The 23,525-nt window shown below is 41.4% G+C and overlaps 1 protein-coding gene across 1 annotated transcript in view; it reads left to right on the top strand.

Annotated features, from left to right (window-relative positions):
- The window catches only part of gli2a (GLI family zinc finger 2a), a 106,357-nt gene that overhangs the window by 18,317 nt on the left and 64,515 nt on the right, over positions 1–23,525 (top strand). The window contains exon 2 of the mRNA XM_084724527.1: positions 4,865–5,004. Coding sequence (XP_084580653.1) covers positions 4,890–5,004 — 115 coding nt within the window. The 5' untranslated portion in view covers positions 4,865–4,889. The remainder of the gene's footprint in view (positions 1–4,864; positions 5,005–23,525) is intronic.

The raw sequence follows: 23,525 nt of genomic DNA, 5'->3' as shown, positions 1-23,525 counted from the left end.
TGGTTAGTCTAGCCTTACCCACGAAAAAAAAATCCAGTTTTGCATTGAAATGAGCTAAATAAATCATTTAAAGCCGCAATCTGTAAGATTCTTGTTTTGGGATTTTGGGTGCTTTTGCTCTGCACTTCCCAGAAATCATTTGGTAATCAAGCAGTAAAGCCGATCCTGGGCCATCTTTCTACTCAATCCCAAATGTTTTAACTTCTTCAAAAACCACTTCCTGTGCCTGGTCTTATTATCAAATCTGACATAAGATGGAAGATTTATTTATGTAAAAATGTAAAAATCATTTGATTTCTTGGTTTGTGTGGTGGCTGTGTGTGTTGTAAGTAGGGGGTAATCCTGCCCCGCTATCTGAAGTCCCCAGCCTGTGGTCACATGGCACAAGACGGTGGGGTAAGGAAAAGGGAGGTGTGGGGGTGCTTATCCTGTTCGTGCCGCAACGGGCTGCCCAGCCAACCAGAAGATGAGAAAAGAAGTGCACCCTTGTTGTTTGTTCGCCTTTGGCCCCTGCCATCTGTCCACTTGGTTCCTGACACCTGTACCAGCCTGTCAGAGCTGGGTTTCCCTGTCATCAGGGGCAACGTGGGTCTGGCCTGTAGGGAGACACCGGGGTAGAGGGGGGGTAATGTAGCAGCTCCTCAGAATTAAGGAAGGAGGTGGGTGGGGGTGTTAGGGTGAAGTTGGGGCCACTTTCTAAGAAATGGAGTCAAAGCTGGCAGTTTTACTTAGTTATTACTTAGAATATTAATATCAGTACATTTATATATGGCAGCATCAGACACACTGGCAGGGATCCCACAGCAGAAGAATTAGATCTCATTAGATCTTGGTACAAGTATGGTCCCTGCTTAATGGCTCACTGATGCTGATGAGATTCACTCCTTAGGTTTTGAAATTTGGTATTGAATGACAGGGCATTTTTCAATAATTGATAGTACTGAAGCATTTCTGTCTGTGCCATAAAAGTATCAAAGTTACCAGCCCTAGCTAAACGTGTGTTGCAGTATGAAGTTCCAGAAAAAGCAACATGATGTCCCACATCGACCCGCTATTCTGGTCACTTAAGTGGCTTCAAATGAGGCTTAATATTCACACAGTTTCTCCTGTGTCCCTCAATATTACAATATTAGTAAAAACATAAGAGTTTTCCAGCTGTTGTGGCGATTTATGTAGAAAAAAAAAAAAGTTAATCCATTGGGTTTTCATGTAATCAGATGCGGGAGTAATGTCAGATGAAAGCTTTTGTGTTGGTTCTTACAGCAAACAACAGAGAAACTGGCGCGCTTTGTTGGCACTGTTACCTTCCACATCTGTTACACAGTGTGCATCTTCTACCAGAGTCACGGTAGCAAAGAAAATAGTAGTTAATGGAAGAAACTCCAGGTCTGTGAATTGAGTAGAGGCCTCTACCTGCATGTTATCACACCTACAGTAAAGATCATTTGTTTTAAAATGCTAAAACGGTAATCATGGTAAGGACTAGGCTGTGTATCAGTGCTCAATACCTTTAAGGTATCAAGCGAAATATACCAAGAAGCACTGAAACTTCTCCAAGCAAACAATACCTGCATTCAACCCTTTTTGTACCCAGATCTACAAAAACCATACTATTTGTCAAGCTTTTTTTTTTCAGACTATCACCACAAGTGTTCAGCCAGCATGCAGAGATGCCACAAAAATGAAAGAAAAGGTGTCAGGTGAAGAACTGTGTATTGTGTATGTGTATTGGTATCAGTTTCACGTTAAGGGCACTGGTATCAGAATTTTTTACATGATACGCAGCCCTAGCAATGACGGTATTGCAAAATCCATGTAACGAGCAAACGTGTAACCAGTGATGTTGACGTCACTGATATACTGCTCAGCATTATAACAGTCCACTAACCTGCACCTGCTGATATTTTTTAATTTAAGGGTAAATGACCTTTACAGGTGCATGTACCCCAAACCTCTCTTCATCAAAATATTGGCTTGAGGTTCAGAGGCAATTGGAAAGCAAATAGTTGGCATGCTGTAAAAGCATGGAAACAGCTATTAATGTGGTGCCAGATGTTCATCAGACGCTGATGTTAAGGGGAGGATTCTCAGTTATTTTTAAGGGGCAGGCTGCTTGGAAGCCAAACTCCGTTGCTGTGAGCGCTGGTGTGTTCATGGGCACATCTTATCTGGGCCAAGAGGGTTCACTACCAAAAGAGAGCCTGTTTTCTGGCCAACTCTGAATAAGATAAAAGCCCATGAAAAAGCACATTAAATTCTATCACAAAGGTGATGTCAGAGTGACGGAGTTCTCCAAGACGAGACTCGAGGACATTTTGGCACCAGAAAAAAAAGAAACAGATGCAGCCTAAACCTGTTAGTCACCCACCTCTAATCGGCTTACATTGGCTCAGTGACAGGCGACTGGCACCTCCGAAGGGTCACAGACACGGCTGCTAATACACACACCTCACAATAAAGGATGACATGTTGGATATCCACATGAAACCAAAAACAGCACTTCACACATTCGGGTAGCGGTAACCAGATCACTGAAGAATTACCTTTTCCTTTCAATGACAGTATCAGTCTTAGCACAGTAATTGTGTATTTGCATATTCTCACACACCAGTATTACAAAGAGTGTGTTTTTTAATGGGTTCCTTTCATCCTTTAGAATTTTTTTGTGGTCTTTCTTACAGCCAAAAATCACATTTGTTTCCCTGTCTTGAGTGAGAATTAATTTCCGGATTGCTGTTTCTGGGTGTTGTTTGTATCCTTTGGGCACAAGTCAAGTCATAAACACTTTTGTTTTATAAGACTTGAAGCTGCAAAATTATTTCTTTGGTATGTTCGTGTAAAGTTTTAATCAACTGACTTCCCGTAGCTGCCAACAGGTGTGAGGACTGAACTGAAGAACTTCATTTGGATGCCCCAAAGCTTTCAGATGCATTCACAATGTTGTGTTTTTCACTTTCCCAAATATGGAAAGATGTCCTTTTCCTTTTGCACGTGTGAAATATGAAGTCACCCCGTCCGATTGCGTCCAGTTGCTCGGCTCTGCCATAATGTCATCTCAGCGTTCTGTCAAAGCGCACAGACATTTTCTCACCGGTGTCTGAAAGCAGGTGGAAAAGCGATGACCACAAGCCTGCGGGAGAGTGTGGAATGACCTCTCCTTCCTTCTCCAGGCTGAGGCAGCGCTTGTGTTTGTTCTTGCCGGAGGATGATCTTGTAGGTCCCACCAAGTCAAACAAGTGGCACGTTGCCAAGTCATCGAGCCATTCACGCAGACATGAGGAGGTATTGACACAGCGTGTGCGGCTAAAACCTCAGCGCTAAGAGCCACTCACATTTACAATTGGAACAGAAGGCCACTGTGAACTCATTACATCAAACTGAGAAACCTGTGTGTGTGTGTTTAGGGTCTGACCTGACATTACTTACACTGACAGAATAAATACATGCACACCTATGGAGAAATCACAGTTTAAACATTGTAATACACTGCAGTTTTTCTCACCAGGTCAGAAAAGATAATATGTACTTCTAAAATAGTTATTTGAAAAATCCTTAATTTAGTTTAAATGAGGACTGAGAAATGTGTAAAGATGCAAAATGGTGTGATATAAATTTTCTCTATTACCAGTTTTTGTCAAGATTCCTTGCTAAAACCTATATCAGGCATACAAATAATTTTGTGGCTGAAAAGCATAAAACCTACTAAATATTATTTCAAATGCAAGTTTGAAATACTATTGTGCAGCAATCCTAACTTTAAAGGTGCTGTATGTGACATTCACTTTTACTGGAGATTCCAGTACCAGGTATCAGCATTTCAGACCAAAACAAATGCAGTGAACACAAATTCCTCACAAAGCTCAGATCAAACTGTCAAAATAGTCAGTGTTGATCAAATATGGATGAAGATTATGTTACCACATGGCCTATTTCTCACCTAAAATGTTTTCATAAACATATTTTTGTAAGTATTCTGTAATATGAGGAAGATTGTGGCCATATGGCTGCTGTTTTGTGCCCAGCTTCCAATGGAGACTTTTGAAACTGTCAAACTAGGCAGTGCTGATCAAGTATAGATCAAGATTCTGTTACATATTTGAAAATGAAACATGTGCCTGGGGTTTGCTATGCCTCTCGAAAATAAAAAATTAAATGGTTCCTTTGTTAGCATGCAAAAAACTACAATTCCCATGAACCTTTACTAGTGTGTCCATGTGCCTACTTGTGTCATGATTACATTTTTTTTAAACACAAGGTTAACTGGGTAGTTAGGCACATGCATACATATACATATCTATATACACAGGATGACTTACATATTTGTTCAATATACAGGCAATTAAATGTCATAGTTACTTGGTTTATTCCATATCCATGATATCCACCAACACCATAATGTAACTTTTCCAACTTTATAGCGTTTCTTCCTGTTGCTACACTGATGTTATTGCAGTCATGTTCGACTAATCCTGGTCCCTTAACTCAAAGTCAAAGTGCAATTTTAAATGAACAAAAATATTAGATTATTATTTTCATGTCAGTCTTTATCAGGTCAGCAGGTGAACCACACAACACACTGGAAAGGCTGTTTTTCTGTAAGATGCATGATTACATATGTTAGTGTGAGTTTTTCTTTTCTTTTTCTACTTGTGGAACGCAACCACATTAGTTCTGTTGAGGTGATGCTCTTTGTTTAGACCTGTTGACAGTCACCACTACTAATAACTATTTATTTCTCACTCTAGTTGCCTCATATAAGCCTATAAACTGTTTTTTCTGCCTGAAATGTAAAACGCATTACTTTATTCGACTGCGCAGTCACAGCCAACATCAGATATTTAATCTCGCATTGGTGTCTCTCCAGGTTGTGACAGAAATTGGAGAGCAGCATGGATACTTCAGCTCCAACAGCCACTGAGAAGAAGGAGTGTAAGAGTTCAGGCCTGGATGGAAGCAGCTTCTCAGAAATCCCAAAGAAGCCCTCGCCCACCACTTTGACCAGAGGTACAGCTGTTTTCCAATGCTCTTCTTTTCATTTACCCCTTATACCAGATATTTGACACAGGCTGCATGTACAGTAGGTATTACACATCATCGCTGCAGAATATTATGGTCATGTTGTAATTTGATGAGCAACCAGCAGCACTTCAGTTCTGTTCAATGTAAATGCTAGTAGAAGAGAGCACTCTTTTGTTTTTCTGTAGGATCATGTACTCTGCAGTGCAGTGAACTGAAACATTATGGCTACTCACATAAGTAGCTGGGTGGCACATGAAAAGAGTTAGACCAAGAGATGGGGGCCGCATGTTTCAGAGATGTCAGAGAATGGGTGATGAAAAAATGTTATAATGAGGTCGAAAGACCTTGTTCTCACCTCCCGAGTGTAAATTTCATGAATTACTAAAAAGGGCTGGCGTAGCAGTGGACAACATGGTCTATCAGAGGCCCTGGATAAAGGCTGGGAGGAGGGAAGCACCTTTGAAATGCTAAGAAGATGTCGTATGACATTGTGGCGTTAGCGGTATTTCTGCTTAATGATGGGCTTGGTGGCCTGCCACGAGAGGAGCCATGAGCATTAATTGTTTAGGGATGCGGGGTGAGAAACTAGGACGTTTCAGTGCACCCTCCCTGGCACCTCCACAAAGAGGCCACAAGTTTTTCAAACCAGCAAAGAATTAAATATTGCACTTGCCATGACATGAATTATGCAGTCATTTACACAGTTATGACCATTGTGTGTCACATAGGCTGTGGGGGTAGACTGCACCAATCAGGGGTTATTTGTGCTTGTAAGGTAGCACACAGGGTGCAGGCTGTGCAAGATTTCTACTATAAAGGGGTCATAATTAAAAGATGAGAGCTCATGTTTTCGTTAGTGAATGTGTGATGAAGACTCCTCATAACGAGGTTTGAGGACCTTGTTCAGGCCTCTGAGGTATCCAGTGTTATAAATTACTAACGGCTGCTGGTGGAACCGGCTGGTGGACACTGAAACCCCTCAGGAAGACACACGCTGGCATCATCCAAGGGGCCACTGCAGGAACATATCATTCAAGTAGTTTTACTGTTTGATGAAGGGCCTGGTGGCCTGCCATCACAAAGCTCACATTGTCGCACGGGAACAGTAAAAGTAGGACGTTAGTGTGTCGTTAGATAGTTTTAATGCTCTGCTTTTGTTTTCAATTTGATTATTCCGCCTTTTCATTTGAACTGGTTCTCAAATTAGTATGCATGTGGAAACATGAATATGGGGCAAATGTGAATAAATCAAGTAGCCTGGAAACATTCTTTGTAAGATGTCACAAACTGGCTCACTTAAAGGTCCTCCTTTGTTACTATTTTTTAATTTGAAACAGAGTTGCAAAGTACTCCAAACCATGCAGACTGCGTAATCATTTTTTCAAAGCCTCTGGAAATTTGGCTTGAAATCATAAAAATGCATACATGATATCAAAGTTGAGTGTCTCATTAAGTGTCCATGAAAATCTGAGCTAAAACCCTAGTGCAGAAAACAGCACATTTTGCTGCATAGACCGTATCTCAAGACTGTTTTGGCATGGCGGATCACATTTTGACTGACATCTCCATCAGGAGTACCAGCAGGGAAGCTAAGCAATGTACCGCACTGGACAGCAGCAGTTTAAGTGTGGGCTATATTTAGGATATTTTTACTGCTTTACTTTGCCATCTTGTTTGGATGGGACAGTTGACATTGTGAATTTTTCTATGATTGCTTTATATTTTATATGCTATATTTTGTAATAAATGTCAGAGCATAAGCATGCCAAAGTCAAACTCAATATAAGTATAATAACAATATAATTTGATTAAAACTAATGAATTATAAAACTAATTCTAATACTTTCTGGATCCTTACTTTTATGTCCATAAGACCCTAAATGACACAATCACAAGGCTCTTGTGGATTTGGGTTTCCAGTGGCCTTAACATGACTATGAAACCACACAAAACAATAGTGTAACATAAGCAGAAACATCCTGAGAGCATCTTGTTCGCCCTAATCCTTTGTGTCAGCTGGCCCCGAATCTCATAACTTGTTTCATGAGAGCTCACTTTGCTTGAGTTTCATGGAGACATGCCTTGCCCTGTTGAACTCATCTGTGTCTCGGAGTGTGAAGACATAATGCGAGTCTGTCTGGCCGCTAATGCAGAGTTTGATTCAAGGTCCGAGGCGAAGTAAAGGAAAGAGGATGCAGGCGCAGGTCGGGTTCAGTCCACATGATAGCAATCAGGCTTCTTTCTCAGGACCTTGTTAATGGTTTTAAATGGGCACCCACATTCGGTGTGACAGCCTGCATCTGTCTCGCAGCTACAAGGCGTGCTTCCACAGGCTCGGCCCTTGCAACCCGACTCCCAGGCCCCCGGGATTTACGAGTCTGTGTCGGCTTGTGCTTTACCATGTCAGAGTAACATGTGTTCAGATTAGGTGCCCGCTACCAGGACTGTAAAACATCTCACAGTTTCAAAGGAATACCTGTGATTGATGCACCCCCTCCTCCTTACTTCACACCAGGACCTAAGCATATGGACGCTCAGATGTGCTGCCTTCCACTGGCCTCGACTGAGGAAGAGCGAAGGTTTCAAACACAGATCTGCCAACTTGTTGTTTTACGGCCCTTATTATATTCTGAGAAAGTTTGCCAAAGAGAATTTTTCCGTCATCCCTCACTTTGGTGTTGACTGTACGAGGCCAGTGGAGCAGACAAGCTCGGTAACACTGATTATTTCTGCCTAACCGGTGTGTTGTATTCATCTTTCTCAGGGTTTGGCCGTAGCTTGCGATCTCCCAACAAAGATTGATGTTCTTCAGCATAAAAAAACACGTTGTCCACAGATAGCTATTCACAGCTTTGATATATCAAAGGAGGAAGCCAATGGAGTTGCCACAAAAATACGTCATCACCTTTGTCAACACTAGCTTTCTCACTTGCATTCTAACGAGAACACAGCATTAAATCATCCGACCTCTAGCTTTTCCCCGTGCAAATGGATCTGCCGCAAGTCTGACTGCGAGTGGTCACTGTAGATGGATGAAGAAGAGGAGTCTGGTATAATTAGTCTTGCAGGGAGTAGAGCATGGCTTTGCGATAAGGAGCCAATGTTAATCATGGCCATCATGGGGAAGTCTTAGACGTAGTTAGAGCCTGAGGGGTCTCCAACGGGGTCTCTGCACTGGCCACAGGGCCTTTATTTTTTCTGGAGGGTGCTCTGGAGCGGGTCGTGCCTCCCCCTCCCCTGGCAGAGAAAAATGTCCCAGAGAAAAATAGACCCCCGCCTCTCCCAGCGGCCCTCCCCGTCCACAGGCCTACTCCAAAGGGACAGCCACTAATCTTCCTGAGAAAGAGATTTCTGCCTTTCTTTCTGTGTTCCTAAATGAGGCTCTTACGCTGCTGTGGTTCCACAGGCCGGGTGAGAGGTGGAGGAGGGGGCGGCGGGGGCTTGCTGGCCAGGGTTATGCAGTGATGACCGCATTCATGCCAGACCCCTGTGCCCCCTTTTTCGTTTAACTCTTTGGCCCTCCACCTTAAGTTGAAAGAATTCATCTCCTGATGCCTGAAGCAAAAAAAGAGGGTTTAAGTGTGCAGTGCAATGACACTTTATGTATCTTTCCTATTTAAAGAAATCCTGTAGATTAAGTTACAAGGCTGTACATACAAGAAACATCTCCCCTGGCTCCAAACCCTCCAAACATGTCATAGATTTCATTTTTAACAGCCCAAAGTACATATTCGTGTCCCTAGTGTTGAGAAAGGATCGGCTCTATCAGGTGTCATCTACAGTAACATTTTGTAACAGCATATCAATAATTCCTTTCCTGATACTTGAGAAGACCTGTGAGCAACAAGCTTACAGGAAGGCCTATTGACCAAGTCCCAATGTTGTTTATTTTACTGTCAGGGTCTATAGCTGCACACTATCAGGAACTTGCCGCTGTCCTCCAAGAATGACTTCAAGAGAGGCCGATATTGTTTCTGTCCCGGAATGACTTTCAATTCATGGCCTTCAGTTCTCAAACTTATAGCTTTATCATCTGCAGAGTCAGTTTACACCTAGATTCTGTGCTTGATATGCCAGTATGTGCCCAAACTTGGGACTGGACATGTCATGCAACATTACATCCTTTTTTGTTCATTTTTCTGGAGTGCACATCTGCACCTAGATGGGAACAGGCACATGGCAGCTATTTGGCTATTCATTCACCCCATGCTAACCCCCCACTAGTTTAGCTATAAAGAGTGACCAAGTTGTGTAGAATGACTCAAACACAGGACTCTCCCCAGGAGATAAATACATTGTAAGACTCATTTTAGTTATTATTTTCAGTTTGTTTGTTTTATCAGTATTATTTCCAGTTCTCTGTCTAAGTTTGGCTGGGTTCAGGAAACAAGACTACTTGAAAAGATTAGGGTTTGTCTCTGTCATGCAGGTGTAAATAGCCACACTGACTATTTACACCCTAGGGACAAAAAGCATTGTTGGCTATTGATACTTGGGTACTTGTCTCTGCCATGTAAGGCTGTATACACCTGGGCATAAATAGCCACACCACTGTAAAATTTAAAAAGTGGTGGAAACTCAAATTTTCAAGGCAATTTACTTCAATGGATTTTTGAGTTTTGAGTCCAACTCAAATTCTTAAATTTTGAAAAAGTTTTGCGAAATACAGATTTTTTGTTGAGATAATTTGATTTTCTTTTTTAGGTAAAGTCAAATCTTTGAATTTTCAAAACTAGCAACCCATTTACTTTTCGGGCAACTAATAATGTCCAATAAGGCTCATAGCTCACTGTGACCAATTGTTGAAATACACATTTTTTTTCTTGAGTTTCTAAACTTCAAAGATTTAAGTTTATCTAAAGAAGAAAAGAAAATGATCTCAACTAAAGACTATAGGTTTGATTTGTTGATTTGATTGTTTTTTTTTTCCTTTTAAGTTTATTTCAAAACTTTCGAGGTTGACTTTGGCTCAAAGCTCAAAAATCTGTTGCAGGAGGTTGTCTTGAAATTTTGAGTTGTTGTATCTTCTTTGTTTTTTCAGTGTGTGGCTACTCCACCCCAGGTACAAATAGCATCTGCTCTTTTTTTTATTTACATTGTCACATATTCTGAGCCAGCCTGTTGTATCTCGAATGGCTGACTGGCTATCTGTCTTCCAGTGCTTGCATTAATTCATGTGGCTTCTATAAACAGTTAACTTGGTCGCTTTCCAAGTCACCCCCAGCTTCCATCCGCACATCTCTTTCTCTGCTTGTCTTTCCCTCTGCCTTATCTCCAGTTCCATTTTGTCCACTGGCTGGCCAAGACTGGATTTAAAGATTAGATATGCTAAGTGAAAGCAGAAGGGGGACGTCTTGTTTTTTCATTGTTTTTTTTTTTTTTTTAGCCTGACTGATTGCTGTGTAAAAGCCAGAAACACAGGTTATTGAACCTCGTACTACTCGCTGAAGTTGCTGCCTTTATCATCACTCATTACGGGCCGTTCTCATCACAGAAGTGCTGGCCTACATACTAAGAGAGGAGGAGTGCAGCAGAAGGCAGTGCTCTTCTCCTCTAGTGATTGGTAGCAATTGTTCACAAGGGTTTAGGAGCGTAATATACTGTACATACATGTAGTATCATTACTTTTCTTAACATTTTATTTAAAACTGAATTATGCATAAGTTCCCTGGATTCTTTTTTATGTTTACTTTAAATCCGTAAGCAAAGAAACCCCAGGCTGAATCCAAGCATCGAGTTCAGAGGAATTCTTAACAAGTTGAAAGCACCATAGAGATTTGTCTTGCTAGTTTTGAAAAAGAATTTCTCAAGACAAATGTTTATTTTAGTGAATGCTTAGAAGACAGTCATGAAGGCAAATATTAAGCAGCCTAAGTCTTCAAATTGTATTTTCTGAGCCAGTCTTTCTGTCTATCAAATGCTGACTGAATGGAGGACTGACAGTCTTTGGCAGGTCTCTAATGTGGTTATGAAACATAAATCAGGCTCAAATGAGAGGACATTTCTGATATTGGTTGTTTCTTTGGAACGCTATGCCTTTGCTTCAAAGCCTCCAGAGTTAAAAAAGTAACATGGTATGCTTTGGGCAATGTCTGCAAGTATAAATCTCTCTGTACCAGAGGCGTCTACACACACAGGGCCCAAAGACAACATGTTACATTCCTCGCCGTTTACAAGCAGTGGGAGAGGAGGTGGAGGCAATATATGGATGCTTTAGGGGATTAAGCAACACCCCGTCAGCCAGCTTTCTCTCCCTATCCCTCGAGTCTCTCCCTTCTCCCTGGCTTGTACTTCCCTTTCTCTTTTTGTGCTTCATCCTCTCTTAAACAGAAAGCTCTTTCCCAGCATGCCGAGTGTAATCCATGCCCCTGCCTCTAAGACACTTCCTGCCTGTTTTGTTTGTTGGACTGATGGGAATCAGCCCAATAAGGTGCCTAGCGCTCTCCTCTTCTTTAAGGTGTCGCCTCAGGCAACCGCTTTCTTTTGACGGGAAGACGCTGCATGTTATTAAAGAACTTGTTGAGAGTCCATGCCTGTGCATTTCTGAGCTGCGAGCTCTCAATCTCCCTGACCCAGCGTAACCCTTGGTGTCCATCAGCCTCCAGCCACCAGTCCGCCAGCCTCGGCTACTTTCATCTGCTAATGTAGCCCCAACACTCACAGTTCAAGTGAAGCAAAATAAACGTACGAGGAGTTTAGACGTGGTAAAACAAAAATGTGTGCTAGCTGTAAACACGGGCGGGAGGCGCTTATGTAAACAGGCCTGGTTCCTATGGCTGAGTTGGTCTAGAGGCGGACAGTTTGTGGTCAGGCTCTTCCGGTTCGTATCCCCTCACCCCCACACACACACCACCACCACCACCACCCCTCTGCCTGCAGACACAGCTGTGGTCTGCCCTCGTAGGAACACTGCTGGAGGAAAAGAATTAATCACAGCGCTGCACAGAGCAAAAAAGCCCACTCACCCATGATGAGGAGTGCATGTCTGCAGTCACTCAGCATTCAGTCGAGAATATTTAAAACAATATACACAGGACTGCTGCTGACCATTTCAGTGCCCTAAGTGCAATAAGTATACCATGGCCATTTTCATGCTCAATTATGTCTCTTATGACTAAGTTTGGGTTGCTACCATTTATTCCACAGGCTTGGTGCAAATTTAACTATTTTGACTACTAAAGAATCGATAAAAAATAGTCAAAATCCCTACAAAATACCATATTAAGACACCATGTGGGACACCATAGAAAAAAGTCATGCAGTGATTACTATGAATATAGTTAAGGACCGCAGTATTAGGGCTGCATGATATAGTAAAAAAGTCATACTGCAATTATTTTGCAGTTTTAATTTGGATCTGGTTCTGCAATTTGGATATTTCTCTTGGCCATATTGTGATTATAATAATATTGCAATTAATTGTGCAGCCCTACCCAGGATGGAAAAAGCAGAGATCAGGCTTTGCCTTGGGTCTTGACTGCAGGTTTTAGTTGAAAGTTGTATATGCATGGTCTGATTTATTTGTTAAAACCATTAATGCCATTGGATGTAAAAGGTCCTGTCTCAAATGTAACCATATTGAATCATAACTAATTTGTTTCGCCCCACTTCACATGCACTCCAAGAAAGTGAAGAAATTGTCCAGCTAGCTATCTAACATATGTTAGTGCTTGTGATGGTGAGACGGGCCCTGTAGATAATATACATTAATGTTAGCTAATGTCAGCATCAACATAAACGCTACATGCTGTGGTCTTATTCTTGGTGTCACACTACCTTGGTCTTGGTCATGACTTGGTCACAACACATCAAAGTCTTAGTCTTGTCTTGCTTTTGATACAATTTGGTCTTGGTCTTGACTTGGCCTCAGTTTAGGTGGTCTGAATATACACCTTGAGAACTGTATCAACACATATTCCTCTTGGGAGAATGTTAGTGTGTTATGTTAAATGTTCTGGACCCGCAACACCTACAGTTCAGTTGTGTCTCAGCCTTGGTATGCCAGTGGACAATAGGTGTCTTTTCAATTAATGCCTTCTGTAACTGTGTTGTAGCTGCCCCAGAAAACAAGAGAAGGAAATTGATTTTTGCCATCAGTGAAATTCTTCCTGAGGGAAAACCCTGCTTCTTGTAATTACAGATCTAAGGTTTCACTCTCAGGCCTCTGCTAGCATTTAGCAATTAGCCCAGTCACTGAGAGCTCAGGGGCACAGTCACATAGAGCCAGACCTGTTCATACATATCACCTGCCAGCCAGTGTGTGACCTAACTTGGTTCAAACTTTTAAATAAAATGGTTGCAGCCAGAAACAATAGCAAATCCTGCCCAGTCAGTGGCTAAGCTTGCAGCAGAGGCGGAGGAATTCCATAAACATTTATGAAAAAATAAACTTTTACAATATATTTTCATGGCCACATCTCCAGGAGTCTGAGTCTTTCTCCAGACGGAGTGTGCGGCCGCGACACCGGCCATCCCTGATGGCCTCATTCCAGGGGCAGAATGCAGACGAGTCACAGTAAACCATGCGACCAGCAAAATAAGCAGATGAGGTTGCTTGAGTAAATACAGTGGACGCAGGTATAACAAACAAAAGCTGTCCCTGCCCACAGTTCGGTGGCTCTTGGAATATGTCCTAAAAACTGGATTAGAGAGGAAAAACTGAAAGGCTTCTCAAACAAATCCCACATAGCAAACTAGGTGTCATTTTTTCTTCCACTCATTTATTATTGAATGTCTAATAGGTAAATTTTACTACAATTTAAGCCTGTTATAAAATCAAAGATTAGAGGCAGAATGTATGACAAAATAATCTTATTTCAAAGATCAACACAGAGATTTTGACTGCATTTCACCGTCTTCTTCATCAAATTGAGCCCAGATTTCATCACATGACCTGTGGAATGTTGTCACATGATAACAAGGGGACACCAAAGTTCATGCTTGAACATTTTGGAAAATGTGCTTATTTGATTTCTGCCAGAGTCACATGAGAAAACTGATATCACTCTCATCTCTGTGTAAAGTATGAAGCTAGAGCCAGAGAGTGATCAGCCCAGCTAAGCATAAAAACTGAAAGCAGCAGGCAGCCTAGCTTTGTCTAAAGTTTAAAAAATACATCTACAGAAATGCAAAAACAACAATTTGTGGTTTTAGGGGGAGTTGTAAGTATTTCTAGCATACAACAGCCAGGCACAGTGACTCCAGGGGTCTTTGTCGTCACTGTGAGATTGCCAGGCAACTGGTGGCAACCACTGCAAAGAAATGGGGAGGCGGATGTTGTTAGTGGTCATGAGATACATGTTTATTAGTGAGCTTTAGAGGTGCTGGTAGGTGTATTTTTGAACAGAGTTAGTTGCCCCTTCCTCCAGTCTTAACTCCAGACATCAATATCACTCTCAGAAAGAAAGCCTTTCCTAAAATGTCCAACTTTAAGACTATATTGGACACCTTATGAAGATCATGAAATGCAGTTGAAAGCTCCAAAAAAAAGCTTTATTGAGATTATTTTGTCACACATAGAATAGAATAGAGTGCTGCAGGGATGATGCATTTTAGTAAATTAGCATCCCGCTCGTTCCCTCCACAAAAAGCCAATGGGATTTTTTCCACTGGATTTTGTTTTAGTGCAGAACTTAGCTCTGTGACAAGATAACCATCACAAGCGAACAGTTCTTTTATGATTTTTGAAACACAAATAAGACATTTAATGTCCACAACAACTTCTGACGTCTCAGTTTGCTACTTGTTAGCGACTGCCATTTTAAAGACTTTTTAAAGCTTCACAATTCACAAATTGGGTATTTACTGATGCATTTTATGTCATCATCACCAAATGTGAAATTTCAGACACCTCATTTCAGACATCTTAATGAAAAACCTATTCAAAAACCTCACAAACTTTGAAATAAGGGAAGTGCTAACTTGCTAACTCATTTTCTGGTATTAGGACTAATTCCTGCAGCACTCTTTCAATATCGCTAACAGTATGAAAAGAAAAGAAAAACATTTCAACCACATGTCATGGTCTTCCTCAGCGAATGGCTCTGCATAATGGTCTGCAGTGCATATTTGTTAAGTGACCAACATATCACATTTATGACACCCGATGAAGACTGTGAAATGTGCCTGCTAGCTCTGATAAGCTAGTAGTTTGTCAGACATGAAATGGATAGAATTGAGAAGGCATTGGAGTTGGAGGCTGTTTTTCCGACACAGTTCCTCTTGTACCCTTCTTTGCTCCGGGATAAAAAAGGATTTTCTGCCAGCCATAAGCATCCATTTGCTACAGCGTCATATTTTTTGTGAGAAAGTGCTTCAGGACTGCACTGCTATTAGTTACACTGCTCTGTAATCACAGCAAATCCTGTCATAAGGCCATTGTATGGTTGTCATGGTCCCACAAAAAAAAGCAAACAAAATGCTGCCATATGGAAAACTGATTTGTAATGTCATTCATCATACAGCTGCAGAAACTATGCCGGGAGAAACAGGAATAAAGACAGTCACTCTGTAACAGCTGGGTAGCAACAGATGATTGAGTGCTATCCCTGGCAGGCTTTGGCAGGGTAGTTTTTTTTTTTTTCAGGTTGAAAGAAGCCACTAGAAACAGGATGTCTGAGATTTGAATCTTAAATTCTCTTCATGTCACTTACACAAACATTACATTTGCCCCTTGGCTGATACTTTCACCTAAAGTGCTCTACAGTGCCATTTTTAGCCATTGGGTCTTTTTATGTTTTGGTCCAAGGGAGTCTTTGCACTCAAGACCCAAGTCAAGACAGGCAAGTCACAAGTCCTAAACCTTGAGTTCAGAACTTAAGAAGTCCACACAGATCTCACAAGATGTAAGAACACAGTTGAATAACGTTGTTTTTGTGATTACGTTTCCCATTGGTAAGGATATGTAAAGATGGAAATTGCCTCGTGAAATTAAAAGTAACACAAAGGGATAAATGTTGCAAAGAGGAAATTTGAACAGAGTAATAAAAAAGAGAAATCAGAAGTCTTTTCCCAAGGAACTGTAATATTTTGGTCTAGTTGCAGATGAGCATATGATATTTACAGTCATTCATCCATTCATAGGTACAAACAATGAAAATTCCCTCAAACCCTTTTCTGTCAAACAAACATCCACAACTGCTGAATTAAGGTTTTGCTCTATGAAGATATAATTATACTCCAAGCCGCAGCGCTTTGTTTTAACTTCATTACGTAAGTATAAGGATGTGGCTGTCTAATAAACATTCTACGTAGTTAAACGGTTTGTTGATTGAAAACCTATGTGTGTGCGAGTATGCATGTATGTGTGTGTGTTAGAGTAGCGTGTAAGCCTGTTGTCTTTTGTTTGCCAGGTGATTTCCCCGACGGTGTTAGCTAAGCCTAAGAATTTTTGGCTCCGTCTTCAAAGAGCAGCAGGGTCGCCCCCCTCGCTGCAGCGAATACAGACATGTTGACGGCAGACATGAATCTGACAGGCAGAGCACTGCAGAGAGACCATTTGTCAGCTTGACCACCGTCGTCCCGCATTTTGAATTTGTCCAGTGGTTTTTTATTTCAGAAAGAGGCTGTATGACATGTCTCAGCACTATAATATGGGCACTGAAATGAAAACCTATTCCTATCATTCCACTATTCCACATTTACTCTGTATTGTCCCATAATCCCATACACTTAATTGTCAGTAATTTACATTCAAGTCACTGTTCAAGCAAAAATGCCTAACTTTCTCCTGTTCTAGTCGCTCAAATGGGAGAATTAGCGCCCTCCCCTGTTTTCTTATCATTGTAAATTGAATGGTTTTTGGGTTTTCAACAGTCGAAAACAGTCGGGGTTCTAAAACAATTTTACTGGGGGGCGCTGAAATAGTAATAGCGCTGAAAAAAAACAATATAAAATGCTGTGATTGGTATTTGTTTCAGTAACAATCACAAATGGTCCAAACTCACTGTTACAGGGGCACAGGCCCCTGTTGGCCACCCCACCACCGCCGCTGGTCGAAAATAAAATGAAGCATTCAATATGAGACGCACTGGCTCTGGGAAACTGTGTTGGTAATTTTAAGATTACATCTTCAGAAGGGCATTTTCAGAACAGATTACTCAGTAATGAAAACTGTCATTAGTTTCAGCCCTATACTTACACTCAGACACATTCACAATGTACACAGTAATACCCTCTAAGAATACATTTACATTTGACACAAGGGGGTTGTAGCCTCTTGAGAGTACCACTGTGAGACTAAATGAATGTATTGCATGTGATCCAGCCATATTCTGCTTTAATTATATTCCCTACAGTAAATATTTTTGCATATTCTTGGAATAGTTCCCTTAATTGACTGCCATTCAAGACAGTCAATTAAGAGAACTAGGGGTCCTTTTACCATTTTGCATCTTAAAACACATTACAATAGGTGTTTGTTTTTGGGCCATGGACCACCATTAAGTTTCAGTTTTTTAGGGGGTGCAGCCCTCTCAGTTCAGTTTCGCCCCTCTGATTAAGCTCTGTGTATCTATAGAAAAAGAGCAAAAACATCAACATTACTGGCTACTCCCCTCGCCCTGATTTCATTCAAAAATCTGCTAGTGCTATGTTCTTATGTGAGTGCTCTCATTGATAAATATAGTCTTTGATTTTGAAACGGTAGCCTTATTGTGTTGTTATTTAGCCCTTCTCAGGCTGTTGCATGCTTAAATCAATAAATTTTATTTTATGAAAACAATCTACCCCTCACAGTTTTTAACAACCCCTCAGTCAGTTCATCCTGGCGTCAGGCCTGCCTCCAAGGAAAAAACTTTGGACACCCCTGCGTTACACCCAACTACAAATCTATCATCTTTTTCTCTTTAATTTTTGGCCTTCCATCCACACTAAGCCAACGTTTTTCCGATTTAACCATATGAGGTGCAGCAGAATACCTGGTGTGTCCCACTCCTTACCAGATGTGTGCTGTGATGCACAGTTTATTGGTCAGGCCTTTCAGTGTGGACAGAAGGCTTTATGACAGCAACCTGAAAGTGTAGTATGGATGGCGTCTTCAAATTAAGCCGACTTAGTGTGGATATATAGTCTCACAAACACCTCTTGACTCTGGTGGCTTAAAGCAGCCTGTCTCCAGATTGTTGTCTTATCAGAGATTATGAGGTTGGCATCAACTGTCATGGTAAAAGATTGTGCTGTCTGGCGTGTTGTGGCATGGTGTTTCTTCAGCAAACACAATCTAATTCCTACTTTTTCAAAAGCCTAAACACTTTTGATACCCACTTGGTCATTGGTCAGGTACATTTTATTATCATATTTATTTGCCACCATCTTGAGTTTACAATAAATGCAAAGCAGCGCAGTAGCATGTGTAGCTCAGCTTAAACTACTGAAAGTTTTATAAATGTGTGAACTGGTAAGAATGTGTGTCTATCTGTGTGTGCGTTTTGCATGAGTGCAGAGCACATTCTCTGATTGTTAGCTTTGGCAAAACAGGTTTGAGATGCTTAAGCAATAAAGGTACTGTAAATCCTCTTTATTCAGCGGAGTTGTAGTCTTAGAGAGAATCTGGCCCATCTGAAATTCCCACGGAACAAAGAGGGAGACGCAGGGGAGGGAGGGGGGGATGACGGAGATAGAGCGGGTACTCAGCTGAAGAGGGGGTATTGTTTACATATCAAGACACTTCCTCTAACTCCCAGGAAAAGCAGTAATTTACCTTGCAAGGTTTTACAGTTTAATTTCTCCATTGTGCAGGGGGATAACCCCTTAATTATAGAGGAGGAAGTAGGCCTAAGCCCCGGACAGAGGGCGAGGGCTCACAGAGAGCCTCAGCGAGTGTTGGACCCCCTCTTCGCCAGCCTCGATCTGGATTTCTCACTCCCCCTTTGCCGTGGCCATTTTCCCTGTTCATTAGCACTTGTGGGGTGTCTGGGTGCTTGCCAATTAGCGCTCAGCTCCGAATAATATTTCCTTCCGTGAGGCCAGACCAGCTCCGCCAATGGAGACTTATAGGCGTCTGGGCCCGGAGGATGGAAGACGAGGGGGGGTTGGGGGTTGGCACAAGCTGCCAAAACCATGTGGACCCTTTACAGACTGAAAATCACTTCATAAAGTCATCCAAACTTGTGGAACATTTAATGCAAAAACCATCTCGTAACAACCTTGGTAATTAACATCCAGACTGAGTGCTTGCACAGTCAGCCAAAGTGACAGACATGAGCAAACATTGACCTAAGTCATAAATGCTCCAAGAAATATGCAGGGTCAAATATATGGATACTGCAAAAATATCCATCAACAAGTTATTAAGTTGTGTGTTCAGTCTGGAGAAATGCAGAGGGTTTTGGCTTTTTTCACTTCCTTTGAATGCACTTAAAGCACAACTTAAAGTGACAAGTGGCAAAAAAAAAACCTTAATGGAAGTTCATTTTTCTCCATATGTTTTCACATGATTGAGGAGAAACTCTGACACTAGTTGGGTTTTATGGCAGACGAGAGGTAAAGGTCCAGTGTATAAGACCTATAGGGATTTATTGGCAGAATATGGCAGAAATGAAAAATAATATTCATGAGTATGTTTTCATTTGTGTATAATCACCTGAAATCGTTGTGTTTTTTGTTACCTTAGAATGAGCCGTTTAGATCCACAGAGGAAGCAGTTCCGCTTCCTCAGAGGCCGTCATGTTTCTCTCAATGTTTCTGAAGAAGCCCAGAATAGACGAACCAAACACTTGCTCGACAGGCGGCCTTTCACTTTTTCTTAAAGTTTCACAGCCCCCGTAGGTTATCTCATCTGCTTGGGAGGGGACAGTGAGGTGCTTGCAATTTGGTTGTTGTCTTGTTGGTTGTAACAAGCAATCTGAAAACATCATCTTGGCCTCAATATAATTGTGATGGGCATTTCTTACACTTTGTAGACCAGACAACTAATCGAGGAAGTAACAGATTAGTTGATTATGAAAATAATCATTAGTTCCTACCCAAACAAAATTATCTGTGATACCATTTTTTCCATCTAGAGCTCAGTTGTGTAATGGTAGGTCTTCATTAGCTGATTTGGGAAATGAAGGGAAATTAATTGATTTATGGATTCACACTTTTTAGTCTTTGCCTTTGAGATAAGGCATTGAGCTTCTGAAGTGAAGTTACAATATCTTTCTTTTGATTTTGTCAAATCTAGTCTTAAGTCATCAAATTTGTGACTGAAGTCCATCTCAAGTCCAAGTCATGTGGCCACACCTTTGGCATCTTGTAAGGCATGATATTGCATTGTCAGAATGCACTAAATCATACAAGGGAAACTGCAAGAGAGCTGTTTTTGCAGGTGTGCATTAAGTTAAGTCAATACTAGGCAGCTTGTGATTTTGTGAAATGAGCCCTGTGCATCTGTGTGTATGTGTGTTACACCGACTGGTTAGTGTTTAGCTTCAGCAGTTTGTCACAGCTGTAGAGACAGTGTAATTGCCCCAGAACTTGGCTGTGTGGCAGATGGAGTAACAACAATAATACAAGGTTTTCATTTTGGGTGACTCACCTCTCCTCACACTCGGACAGGCAACCAGAGCAGCTTGTAAAACTGACCTAGTTATGAATATTTATTCATCATTTCTTGCGGTATTTTGTGGAAAATTATATTTGTGTTTGAGCTTAACTGTTGCCTTTGCTACACACTTGTAACTCAATACTTTTTACACACTAGTAATTTGTGTTGATCTTTCCACTCCCAAAGAGTCTGTACTGGGAGATGGAACAATGCTTTTAGGTCCAGTGTTGAAGGCATTGTCAGATATTTTATTTAAAATCAAAACTTCCAAAGCATTTAATGCTAATGATTCATTGTTTCTTTATATGCTGCCAATGCAACACTATCCTTCCTTTGCTCTCTCCTCTACTTGTGCCTAATATAGACATTGCTACAACTCTGATCTTTGTGAAAGACAAGCATCTGTAAACTTATTAACCTCTGTCTTTCTCTTTCACTCTGTTAACATTCTCTCTTCCTCCTCCTCCCCTCCCTCTTCACTCTGCTGCCACACAGTTACTAGCACCATTAGACTGTCATAACACGGCACATATAACCTGAGGTGATTCCAGGACTGAGTGAACTGAGCGTCCCTGGGGTTCGAGGCGCTGCGGCGGCCAAACAGGATTGCTACCTCATGGTCTGGGGTGATGGGTACCACATGTAAGCAGAGGCAACCGCTGGACCTAATAGGAGCTGACAAGTGGCGGTCTGACAGGGGGAGATCAGATGTTGGGCCAGCCTATCGCTATAGAAACAGAGCTCCGTTTCTATAGGCCCTATGGCGGAGTGGTTTGCTTTAAATAGAGTCTTTGTACAGAAGAAACACTCAATCATGGCGCCCCTCCTGCTTGGTCTCTCCATCACTCTAGACCTACAGTGCCTTGATAGACACATGCTGGAATTCATGTGGCCCCTTGTCATTAACTAATCCTTTTAATTAAAGGCCCCAGTGGAGTTGTAGACCTCTAGTGAGGCTATGGAGCTGTTTTTCTATGAATAGGTCCCTCATTTTTTTTTATCTCGCACATTCACATTGCGTGACCCATACACCATCCTATCAGTGGTTTCACACTATCCACTAATCTACAGGTGGCAGTAACACACCAAGATGTGCAGCAATGGATGAACAAAAGCAGAGAAGAAGACTCTAAGCTTGTAAAGGTGGATGTAAATAGCACAAGATTTAAAACATTCAAAAAATATGCTTTGCAAATGTTTTTTTGAGGAATCCATGAATGTTTGTAAGACCTCAAGGTTATACACAAGGTCTTGTGGTGACTTGTAGCTGTTCTTCATCTCTGCCCAAGGCTAAATTAGCCACTACTAGCATAGCACACCTGAATCTCCAACTGAACTGTTGGCAATCAAGTTACATTGTGGGTAATGGAGGCATCAGATATGGCAATTAAGAATGAAAGAGAAAATCTGTTTTTACTGGATTGATTTTGATTTGACAGAAGTGTCCACTGCCATGAGTGCAATGCTAAATTGATTGCATCATCTTGTGAAAGGGCAAACACACCTGTTGTCACATAGATACGATGAACGCTGTTTGATGCTTGTCATGAACAACAAAGCCAACCAATGCATATGTCAGCAAGGCCACTGTATGATGCATTATAGCTACTGATGTCCTGGCGCCTGAGCTCAAGTCCCCCAAACCAAGCAACAAAATATGCCAAATGTTTTATATATTTTTTTTCTGATCTGGTTAAGGTTTGGTTAAGTTTAGACACTTCTTAGGGAATGATAGTGGTCATGGTTAAAAGAAACCAGATTTGACTGTTTTGATGAAATGGAAAATTAACAGTGGTCTCCAGTGTCCAAGTCATACACTGATCCATCCTGCACAACCAAGTTTTTCCATGTTCTTCCTTTGTCATTGTCACAGATTACATCACCATAAAAAGTCTTTGTCAGGCAAACATACGTAAGTCACACTAGGCAACAAATGACTAATGCTTCTCTTTCAAGGACAGTCTCGTCAGTTGTTCCCTCTTCTAAAGATAAAATCTATTTTTATACAATGTCACAGAAATGTCTTATTCTGAAAAGTTATCTTCATATTGCTGGGACTGTGGCAGATGCACATCCACTGAACTCAAATAAATGTTTCTTCTCACCCACAGTGACACCACACAAGAAGACATGCTATCACCAACCCACAGGGGAAAGTAAAAGACTCACAGCTTTTATAGAGTGTCAACTGGTATTGATGGCAGGAAATAGGACAGTGTTGCTTTCTGACATGGTGCATCTCATGAAAATGCACTTGGATGATGGTGTGTGGGCTCAGATTGGAAACAGTAGTATGTACAACGAATGTGTCATATGCAGCTGGTGCGTTTGAACCATAGACAGTACCACAGCTTGCTTCTTTTAAGGTGAACAACAGAAAAGATCTCATGTCCGAGATATGCAGGATGAACAATTGTGTTGAATTGTTGGTGGGTTTAGAGAGACGGGTGGAAAGTTAGTGGTTCCTTACTGGTTATGCATTCTCCCTCTGAAAATCTACGCTGGAGATGAAGCCGCCAACATCGCAACTGTCTTTATAGCCCTTTTCTGGGGTCATGATTCATCCCCCTTCTCCGAAAACCACAGCATACAGTCCCACTTCACATGTTTGTTGTGAGCGCTTAATGTGGTGCATTTAAAGAGAAGATTAAGAATAATTCAGTGGCAGCATGTGGCACTCTTTCCCCACAGCCAGAACAAGAGTTAGTTGATGAAGATCACAACTGTGCCACATGTGGATCATTATCAAGAGCCAGGCAGGGACTGTTACAGTAAAAAATCAATGTGCTCTTAGACTGGGGCTTTGAAGCAAGGCAAAGGGAAAATGCTTTCTAATCAAGGCCTTGCAAAAACAAAAGCCACAGTGCCTCAAGTCTAAAAGGACCATCTCCTGACAGACTGACATAGCCAGATGGTTTTTGTTTGTTTGTCTCTATTGAAAAGAAAACCAAGCTAAACAGTGAAAGAATTATATGATAAG

The sequence above is a fragment of the Lutjanus erythropterus genome, chromosome 8, assembly GCF_056507025.1.
Source record: "Lutjanus erythropterus isolate fLutEry1 chromosome 8, fLutEry1.hap2, whole genome shotgun sequence".
NCBI lineage: Eukaryota > Metazoa > Chordata > Actinopteri > Lutjaniformes > Lutjanidae > Lutjanus > Lutjanus erythropterus.
Note: the sequence above shows the minus strand (reverse complement) of the source record. Positions and strands in the feature narration are given on the sequence as shown.